The sequence below is a fragment of the Saccoglossus kowalevskii genome, chromosome 7 (genome assembly GCF_978046115.1).
Source record: "Saccoglossus kowalevskii chromosome 7, keSacKowa6.1, whole genome shotgun sequence".
NCBI classification, from domain to species: Eukaryota; Metazoa; Hemichordata; class Enteropneusta; family Harrimaniidae; genus Saccoglossus; species Saccoglossus kowalevskii.
Window position 1 is genome coordinate 6,943,661 of NC_140647.1, and position 11,279 is coordinate 6,954,939.

Genomic DNA, 11,279 nt, shown 5'->3' on the forward strand with positions numbered 1-11,279 from the left:
AATTTCTGAAAACAAATTTGAACAAAAAATGTGAATACAACCAGTTTAAAACTTGTTGGGGTTAATCACACTGTATGCATTGAGCTACGATGCATGTTTGATCATAGATTATTAAATATCAGATTACCATGATTTTTGCAATGAAATAAATGTCTAAATTCAAGTAAAATTATACCAGGCAAAACTACTAGGTTCGTTAATTCAGTCATCACATTGTGAACGCTATAGATGGTCAGCTTCAGCAAAACCTTGTGAATTGGATGAAAAAAATTCTTATAAATCAACAAAAAAGTGACCAATCAAAACATAAACCAAACATTGACAGCTCAGATTCAATTGCATTAACACAGGTAAAGTACTCGTGCGACTCAATACACAGAGTACTCGGCTCATAATATAGTGTTAACATTTTTAGGGGTGGGTGTGTGAGCCTGAATATGTGCGAGTACTCCCTCCCCGACTCAAAAGGTGCATTATCTCCAGGAATCTGCCTTTTAACCTTTGTAAAAAAATTGCTACAGTAATCAAGCTGTAATGTCCAGTATTGTGCGCCCTCACAGGCAATATGTAAGGGAGTGTTTACAACATGGCTGCCATGTTCATGCAGTGATTAAATGAAGCTAAAGTTTGTGATCTTACACAAGCAATATCATATTCAGACAATAAACAATACTGCTTCAACACAACACCATGCATCCATACAGCTTGATGTGGAAATCCTTGGTTCAAATCAGAGTCCCATTTTTAAACAGCGATTGAAAGTTGTCCTTTCCACTTGGATCATGCAGGAACAACCTTGCTCTAAAAAAAAAAACTTTTCTGGTATTTAGGCATTGTTTAGAAATAGTGAACAGGGGCCGATTGAAAAACAGAAAGATGCAACTTTCCCAGTAAATGCCGACTAAAAATGATGAACAAAAACTTTACTATTGAAGATCATTGGACTAACTATGGGGTTTATATTTGTAAAGCCACACTATCAGCCAGAGACAATATCTTTCACATTTGCGTCAGTACAAATTGTTTATTTCATGATGCTATGATGATGCTATTCGTACAACATTACAATTGCATTCATTTCAGTTTTGTTTGTCTTGTTAAACGTACAAGATTGACAATTCAAAGATAAATAAGTACTATCCTAAATGTATACTATGCATGTGATTTAAGCTTGAAACTCATCAAATTCTCAGCAGCCATCCAATTCTTTGCATGCATGTAATTTGAGTAGTTTTACATAGACCTTACTTACTAGACTTGCTTGCAGTCTGTTGCGATTCCGATGACAAATTCTCGAAAAATAAATATAAATTGCGTAAACGAGCCGAATCTGGCCGGTAATGCGAGGGTGCTTACACTGATGGCAAGTCTCTCAGGATTTCGTGGTAACATGACTTTCACGTTCACCCCTCGTTTACGCAATTTATATTTATTTTTCAATAATTTTTCAATGGAATCACAACAGACTGCAAGCAAGTCTACTTACTTACATCAAAAAACAACATTTATCCTACATCAATATGTTATATCTCGATCAGACTTATATAAAGGCACAAAATAATCATGGCTGTAATATCTACAGTTACACTGTAGGAACAACTGTTAAGCAAAATTATATAAGCCATTATTTGCTGGCCTCATAAAAAAGTATCAAAATGCTTTGGAAGAATGTTACAATTATCTATAGCCCTGAATAAACACAAATCATTATTTGAGGTTTTATCTGTCATTACGAGACGATAAGTCTACGCCCGAATCTCAACCACAAGAATGAAAATAAGAGCATACATTTAAATAAAATCAAAATACTTTGTTGGTTCTGTGATACAGAACAGCATTGATGATATGTAACCATGTTTAGTAAACTTCACAGTTGGCTGATGTATACTGGGTGCATATTTTATCAGCGGTGTCTTCACTATATCCTGGTGCTTTATCAAGACCTGCACCTTTAAAAAAAACAATGATCAAATTGTTGATAATAACATCACAACCTCTACCAATGTATCAATACCACTTGGAAGACGTAAATAAATGAATATAACTAAAAAGGATATAAACAATAAATGATCCGAAAAATTTTAAAATTTGATATTACCAGGATTGTCTAAGAAATAAATTACAGCAGCACTGCTGTGATAACAAGTACATGTACATTTTCTACTAGACGTAAATATAGGGCAGAAATGCGTTTTCTCCATATTGGTTTTTTGCATATGATATAGCCCCAAGCTAACATCAACATGAAACCTCTTCAGTTTTCAAGCAATGCAATTTTCTGTAACAATTTCATTGTTATATCTGTAGTGATAGGCAAGTGTATTCGATTTCAACTCATTCAAAGTCAAGTTTTATTATTTTCCATATCACAGTACTAAAAAGTTTTGGTTGAATTTAAATCAGTTTTAAGAAGACATTTTATGTGTGTGGTGACAGCGTCCACAATTAAAACAATGGAGGACTTCACAATTTGTAAAGAGTGACTAACCTCTTTTTTTGGTGTAACCTCAGTTGCATAAAAGACCAGTCAGTGTAATGAACTCTTAATGTATGAATGTAATGCTGGGTTACATGCTGTTACTGGGATTCCATGTTAACTATTTGCCATATTTCCATATAAACTTTTCCATTGGAACTTTCCTTATGACATTGTTGGCGTGCATGTGCAATAGTAGTTATTGTTAGTAGTTACAGTGGAGGCCACCATTATTTTGAGTATCTTAATACTGAGTTCAGTGAATTGATCTAAGCATATTATATATAAAGGGCCTAAAACGGGGGCTAGGCATATTTTCGAATGGTGGGGGGAATCTTTGATATATGAAGTTAAAAAAAGTGAATATTTAATTGGATTAATGTTGTGTGGCGTATTCAAGTCTGTTATAGCAAGTTTCAAAAAAAGATGTCCGCTAGTCTTTATAATTCAAGCCTAAACTGAGAAATCCTTCATTGTTTTCATTCTGAACAGTATAGTTTCATTAGTAATAGTTTTTTTATTTGAGTTCACTATATGAATAAACTTCTAAAAAACTACTAAAACATTTATCCCATAATCCTTTGCAAAATCTGATACCATGGAGATGCATCATACACTAAATATAGCTGGAGTTAGTCTGTCAATTAAGGATAATCCAAATTGACAAATATCAGATGTCAGTTTGTAGAGGCTTCATTCTATTTTATTAAAAGACGATTTGTGTACTTTGTTTCTAACTACATCTGTTAATTATCTATCTGCAAAGCGCATTCATGTAGGTTCAGAACCAATCATAACTTGTGTTACATATCACTCTGAGTAAGGCACTCTTTAATTGGCTGACAATAAATCATTTCAAAGGAGAGGTATTTGATCAGACTAATGGTTTGAGTTGATTGGTGTATACAGCAGTTTCTATAACTACATCAAACTTCAATAGACCATTTTCCGTTGACTGCGAGATCCCGTGTCATGTGTGAAATCAAACGAAAAAACGGGACAAACAAAGGGCATAGTGTCGTAGTGGCTTCTGAACATCGCGTGGGTACATTTTGGGGTATTTCCATGCCTAATAATGTTATATACACATTTGATGATTATTAATTTCTATGAAGTAAAGGTATCCCAATGCAATATTCGAGCTCAAAGATCACCATTACGAGATTGAGCTATAAAAACAGAAATTGTTCTATCTTTGTGGCAGACGTTCTGTTTGCGCCTTTCACGCAATATGCAAGGATCTTGAGGTGAACGGAAAAATTAAACCAAAGCTGTTTTCACATTCAAAACAAATATTTAGTTTATATATAAAGTTTATGATATGATTTAGTTACCTTCTATAATGTTGTGTAAATTACAGTAGTTTGTTCCATAATCCAGCACAGCATACCATACCCTGGACTCAGAATTACCCTGTAAATATCATACACTATTAAATACACATGCATACACATAGCACCATTAGCATTCTCTATAAAAGATGCTTGTTACATGAACCATACACAACCCAAGTTTTCAGGTTATGTTAAGTGAATTACATGAGTTGGGTTGTTTTTATATGACGATCAAGCACTGTTATCTGCATAATGCTTCAATACACAAGGCATGAGGTTTAGGCAAAATTGGAGGGGGAGCGAGTTGCGGACAGACATAGAGAAATAGCCCATAATGCAATTCGCCTGTGAAGCATGAATGATGACGTCCCCCTGGCGGGAACCCGCAGTCCATCCAGAGGAATGGACAAAATGGGTACACATGTGAAATCTGCTTGGTCTGTGGGCTAAACCCCCTTATCTGTTTATTGCCTAGTTTAAGAATGAGCAGACTAACATCAAGTTAGTTAATTAAATCAGCACTTGTGTAGAAAGTGGATATATGCGTAAATTGTGCAATAGGTGAACGAGTGGTTGGGAGGTCTGGTGAGACGATATGTACTGTTCACTGCGACAAAACTGACTCATGCCCAAAGGCAACATTAAGCCAATCGCTAACAAAATTTGGCTAAATTCATCTTTGGGGGGTGTAAAATTAAAAAATCCTGATAACATGAAGAATATAGAACACTTTCCTGGGGAATTTGAAATCAAAATTGTCATATAACTGTAAAAGCATTGTTGATTGGCTTCTGAGTTGGATTACAATTTTGGTTTCAAGAACTTCGGCAAAGTGTTCTAGGTTCTTTGTATGTTCGTATGCATGGGATTTCTCCATGAAAAAGGTCTGAATATGCTCAAATTTTGTTAGCAATTTACTTAATATTACCCACCAACAATTCCTTTGGTTGTGAAAGTTTTGTAGGAATATGAAAATCATGTTTCTTAACAAAACTTGTGATATTTAGTGTAAACAATCTCCATAAAATGGATACATTTGCTATAATAATTTGATGCTTTGACAATAAGTTACACTTTGCTATCAGCGAGGCAAAATCCACAAATTGCACTGTCTGTCCCTGATAAAGGAAAATCTTGAACAATTGCGAATGAAAATACTATTTGAACTTGAGTTACTCTCCTGGATTATTTTTCTTTATGATATGGAAATGAGAAATCGTTGATGGCTTCCTATGTGTTCATAGAGACATGCATAGAATACAATGCAGTGTTTCAGTACAGAAAAAACTCGCCTGGGTACACCATACATCGGTTTTTGATTAAATATACTTTGTAACCAAAGTTTTGTGAGTTATAATTTTTATTTACTACCTTCAATAACAAAAACAACTACCGGGTATTATTTGTTTATTTTGAACAACAGAATTTTAATGAAAATAGTTCCATTATTACAGACTAACGACGTGGGTTTCAATGATACAGAACTACCAGGGTACTAATAACCATATTTCTCTGTTCAATGGGATTAACTTAGTTTGGCTTTTCCTTTGCACTATAATGTGTGATCATGTCACTGAACATAAATGTTCACACTGTACAACATTTTTTTTTTTTTTTAATTGGCATGGCATTTCTTATTAAATTATTACTAAAAGCGGGAAAAAGGTTACCACAAGAATAGCGCAACTACATGTATGCACCAAGGCTGTACGGATGTAAAGTTGACCTCTTATAGACATTTGTCTACACACTTTATACATATCCAGTGTGACTAAATTATCATAATATAAAAATAGTACATTACCTGTACAGAGCATGTTTTCTGATTTACTTGTAAATGGAATGTCATATCATCTATGTATTTCTTGACTGGAGTTGTATGAGTTGCTTGGATGAATGTCTCATTGGAAAAAATCAGCTGAGAAACACAATCAATGTAACTCGTTATTTAAAACATACGCAGTGTGGTTATATCAATGTAACTTAATTAGCACCATAATTCCAGAAAGTCTCAGAGGTGCTTCACAATGAAATAAGTAAACAAACAAACAAATAAAGAAATTGAAAGATACAATGTATTGATGGGTCTTGTAATGTAGGCTTTTAAAATGGGAAATAATTCACAAGTTTTTCATGTTAAATTGTTCCAGAATTTTGTTCAAGATTCTGGAAGTCATGTTTTCCATAAAATGACTTTCTAATGTTATTCAAGTAGAAGTTGTGTTTGATGGGTGTTTTGAGATTACGAATTAGAACGTTTGTTTTTAGAAGGACTGATAAGTAGGTTGGTGCTTCATCTCTATAAAATATTGTGGTTGTACTATAATATATTTAAACACGGATAAAGAATAAAAAAATAAAGTAAAGAATATATAATAATTTTCTCAACACATAACAACCCTCAAAAGACAAGAGGGTTACAATTGCAATGAATACAGTTTTAAAAATAATTGCTGTCTATGTTGCATACATATTGATATGAACTGTGCAAGCGGTATTGACCTGTCTACACTGCCATAATAAATGCAAATTTATTTTTAGTTGAAAAGAATTTATTATTTTTTTTTGCATTTGGTAAAGTCTACAAGACATTAAGAAATGTTCATGTTCAATATCATCAGAGTGTTCACAGAATCTTTCTTCAACAGCTACATGTACACTATAATGGTGACCACATTACATTTTTAGGTTGTGGTTATTTAACCAGAATCTAGTGAGACTTGAATAGAGCATTATTTTTTTTTAAACCAGTTACGGTAGGTAACTTTTTAAGTGGATATCCTTTTTAAATAGCTGTATCCACCATTTTCTCTTTGACCGCATTTACTTTGAGTGGTTCATTAGTAATACAATTTCACTGTTACCCCTGTACTAACACAATTGTAAAATTTGTTTTTGAATGAAAACTTCAATCGAATAACTATAAATAGCTAATTTGGATGTATGCTTTGATACACCGAGTAAATACTAACAGAAACTGAGATGTAACTGACAAAACAAAAACTGAGATGTAAATCTTCAATGCTTGATTTCATATTTCATTCATCACCCATCATCATTTTAACATGACTATAACATAGAGAAGACTGCTTAATATTGTTTAGGGATGGTTGGGGTATGTCACAGATTTTAGGCTCAAACATATTTTGCAGGTTTTTAATGAAAAGATTGAACAGACAGATACTGTCAACAGCTTTCTTGAGGTCAAAACAAATTTAAATTTTATTACATTTCTTGGCCTTAGATGGAGTGCTTTTAGAATTTCTTTTTCATGATACAGATATCTATTCACAAATGTCTTTAATTGTTGTTTAAAGTTCAACACTTTTTAAAACCAATTCCTATCTAAATATGATATTATCAAAGTGTTCAAAATGCTTGTGAATAGTTTTCTTGAGGCAGCTTGACATAGAAATACCGCTGTAGTTTGTTGGGTTATGTTTTGAACCAGATTTATGTAACAGCATGATTGTATTCCATGATCCAGACATCTCACCAGATTCAAAAATGATATTGAATAGTAGTGCGCTCATCTGAAATACCCATAGGCAAATTCTTTGCTGCGTTATTTGAATTGTTTACATAATTGTTTAGAAGCCGCATTTCTAATAGAATTATTTTTGAATAATTGAGAATAAAAAATTCACCATTTTTCATATGTGTAGATGCTCTAATAGAAGCCACATCCCCTCTGTTGCATTGTACCATTTTAATAGAAGACGCATCCCCTCTGTTGCATTGTACCATTTTAATAGAAGCCACAGCTTCTAATACAGATTTTACAGTAGTACTTACATGTATATATATTCCTGTTTCCAAAAATTAGAATTTTCCAGATTTTGAATCTGTGTCTTTCTTTCTTTTTTTTCTTTATTTTTTTAATATGCTCTTTGAACAGTTTTTTTGAAACAAAATATCTTCTATGGATTACAGGATTATTTGGGTAATCTTGGAATAATTTAGAGTATTTTTTTTAGCTCATTGCGAAGTTAAAAACATTTATGAGTAAACAATTTTCTCAGTTTTCTCTTTGGAATGTTTTGGATTTTTTTTTCTACAGAAGAGCCTTGAAGTCACTGATACATGACGTAGCTGCTCAAGTATGACTGTAGGGTTTTTGTGATGAAATCATGAATTCAGCAGATCGTTCCATATGTATTTTGATGGCAATGGGTCCAAATTTGTTTCAAATCTCATTATCTATTTGAACACTGATAGATAACAACATTGAAACTGGGCAGTGATCTAAAATATTTCTCATGAACTTTAATAAATAATGAATAATATTAATGTTTTTTGATGAGATCAATTAATTTCTTGCTAAATTTGTTTGCACTAGATTCAGAAGTTACATCATAATTGTTTCTGGTTTTGAATTTGACTGTTGTTGCCATCAACGTGGTCATTGTCTAAGCCTATTCTGGAGTTAAATTCACCTAACAGGATAACAGCATCCCCTTTAGAAGAATATTTCAAAATATCATTTCCCAGTTTGAAAATATCTATCTCCATATTTTTTATGGGGTTATTGACTGTTCTGGTAAGATGCAAAGCAGCCAATGAATAGATCCATTATATCTTTGGATAATTTCTTCTCTGCTTCACACCAAATTAGATCACTTGTTTTACTATCTAAATTGTACTGTTTACTTTTAAACATGACAGCAACACCAACTCTCTGATTGACCTATAGGTCTAGGCACCACCAACAACTCAAATTCAAAAACATCTAAACTACTGGTAAAGCTGAACTCAGACAATTACTGTTTAGCTAGGTCTATTATAAACAGATAAAATCAAGGAATGATATGAACTCATCATAATTATGTTCCAGCTACATTGTACCTACATTTGTAGTTTACTATCATCCACTGGGCAATATTGCAATTTACATCACTGTTTGGCTAACAATATTGCTATACATTATTGCTTAGCAATTGATCAAGTTAACACAAAATATTGCAACAATGTTTCTATATCCAAGACTAAGCAGTGCCTTGTACTAGACTAAACATACCCAAATCACTCCAGTGGACTGGCTTCTTGAATTGCAGAAACACTACACATTCAAGTGAAAGCAAGTAAATATGTCAGCTTCCACTAGTCAGAGCTAAAAATAAATAAATTATAAATACATGTTTTTTTTACAAAAACTACATTGGTGCAGGAAATGCAAGTGGTAAGTTTAGATTGTAATCAACATACCTCATATAAACACTTTTGTCCACCTTGCTCACAGTTATCGGGTCCTTTCCATTTCTTGATTTGCGAAACTATTTCAGTGTTTACATGTGTGCAGTTCAAACCAAACGACCTGAGTAATGAGTTTACAAAAGTATCAGTAGCAGGTTAATGTTTACATCTTAAGACACCAGTGAAATTTTAAAAATTTCATAATTCACACAAATTAAATATGATTCTGAATCATATTAGTTTTCTGAACTAAGATATAGATTAAATTATGCATGTTCTGTAAAATATTTGTATGCAAATTAGAGAGAAAACATTTACAAAAATATCTCATCTCAATGTCACCGAGATTCTATTTTTAAGAATCACTAATACTATTCAACTGATCATAAATGTTCTGTTTAGGTATTCTAATGCAGACATTGACTTTAACTGTAATTTTTGTATAAACTTGATTAGACAATACAGCTAGGAAATAATTGATCCTTTGTATATTAATTTTCACTGGGTTTAAATTTCGTTGATTTACCATTTCAGGCATATTCAGTGGGTTTTAAATTCACGGTTTTATCATTTAGATAATGTGTTTTATGCTAAATTTTACATATTTACTAGGTTTTAATTTAGCGCATTTTCCCGTCAGCGAAATAAGCAAAATTAAAACCCAGTGAATAATTAACCTATTTACAGTATTGTGTATGCATGTTATGATACTAGAGTGTACGTATTTTGCACAAGTCAATGGAAACCCTGACATGTATTCTACCTTAGGATATGTGGGACAACATTATTGAAGGCAGGAGGGTCGTCACATGCTCACACGCAGGAATTGCGTCCCAAGCGATAATAACAACACATGCTAGGAATGCAAAGGTTCATGGGTAGACGCTTGTTTTTAAACAATGACACTCCTTCGCTTTAAGTCAATAGCTATAATCTCAGGATAGCAATCATGTTCAAAGAAGCTGGAAGGGGTACATGTTCTCATCAAATATCCCACATGGGGACAATAGTGTAGGGATATTTATCTAAGGCTTAAAGTGCAGTGGTTGTCCAGTCCTGTTTGATATGGGACTCATAGCGACACACACAACGCATGTAAAATACATTGTTTACATGAAATTCGAACACATGCTGCGCTACAACCGTCACCCTTTAATATATTTAACAAATCAATATTTACGTCCCCCACATACTGTAAAACAGGTCCTTTTAGCTAGCACATTTTATTCAATAAATCACTAATTTAGAATAAAGTCAATCTGATTAAAATAAGTTTGGGCTTTTTTTTTTTTTAATTGTTTTTTTTTTTATGCATTTAATTATTTTTCTCATATACATCACAAAATCCATAGTTAAAATAATACAACATAAGATTTGTAATAATAATAAAAAATTACAAATTAATACAACAATTAGTACTAATAAAATAAAAGTACACGCCGTATAATATTACATCAGATTAATCAGATTGGAAATTGTTGGCACTTTGGCTAAATCATGGTGTTTGTAGAGCAATGACTAAATCATGGCGTTCGTAACACATGCGCTTGGAACGTTTCTTGGATAATAATATTGACCTAATTTAGGGTCGGCATACATGAGGTTGGTCAGTCCATGGAGCTCCACGTTCAGTAGCCGGTACATTCGCCTACCACTCATATAATAATCATGGTGTTTGTAGGTCCACAGCTAAATTAAGATTCTCCAGGCATCAAATTCGCTAAAATGGCATGTAGGCAACTATTTCGACGTGTTTTACGGTATCCCGAAGATGGGAAGGGGGGGGGGGGGGTTATATTGACAGCACAGGAAGTGGAAGACGCGATGACAGTGGATTTCAAAACGCAAAAATAGTGCAAAGCGCTTGGAATCCTTTACTCACCAGTCAATTTTGCAGGAAGCATGGAATGAGTATGGCCACAAACAATATGCAGTTCTTGTGAACACCACAAACGTGAACAACCCCAGTCCAGTATTCATTTTGCGTTTGCACGGATCGGACGATGTCTGGCAATATAAATGCGTGGCGTGACACTAAAGAAAGCGTTGTATGTGCAGTGTCACGAGGGGGGTTCAATATTGACAGAACAGCCAAATTAAGTGACCTCTTACGAAACAGATGTGATCTTTAACCCCGTGATTTTCATAACATAACTTTACGTGTGTAATTGAATGTATGAAACCATATACTAAAAACGAAGATTTGTATTGTTTCCACGGGTATGAAAACGTTTCAATCTAACTTTTATATACAGTATACATTCTCTGCGTCATGT

The 11,279-nt window shown here is 33.4% G+C and overlaps 1 protein-coding gene across 1 annotated transcript; it reads right to left on the reverse strand.

The window, feature by feature from the left end:
* Window positions 1-997: 997 nt before the first annotated feature.
* Window positions 998-11,075, reverse strand: LOC100368310 (uncharacterized). The gene is made up of 5 exons (XM_002742160.4): window positions 10,886-11,075; window positions 9,016-9,124; window positions 5,615-5,728; window positions 3,811-3,889; window positions 998-1,949 (listed from the first exon to the last, which is right to left on the reverse strand). The coding sequence occupies exons 1-5, from the start codon at window positions 10,981-10,983 to the stop codon at window positions 1,858-1,860; spliced, it is 492 nt and encodes a 163-aa protein (XP_002742206.1). The 5' UTR covers window positions 10,984-11,075; the 3' UTR covers window positions 998-1,857.
* Between the last annotated feature and the right edge of the window lie 204 nt (window positions 11,076-11,279).

Bases quoted from the DNA above. Each gene is read 5' to 3' on its own strand.
- LOC100368310 (XM_002742160.4), bottom strand. From the start codon at position 10,983: ATGAATACTGGACTGGGGTTGTTCACGTTTGTGGTGTTCACAAGAACT. The intron at 9,125-10,885 runs GTGAGTAAAGGA...CTCATTACTCAG, and splicing joins GCTTCCTGCAAAATTGACTG to GTCGTTTGGTTTGAACTGCA. The intron at 1,950-3,810 runs GTAACTAAATCA...TTTTTTTTAAAG, and splicing joins TTTACACAACATTATAGAAG to GTGCAGGTCTTGATAAAGCA.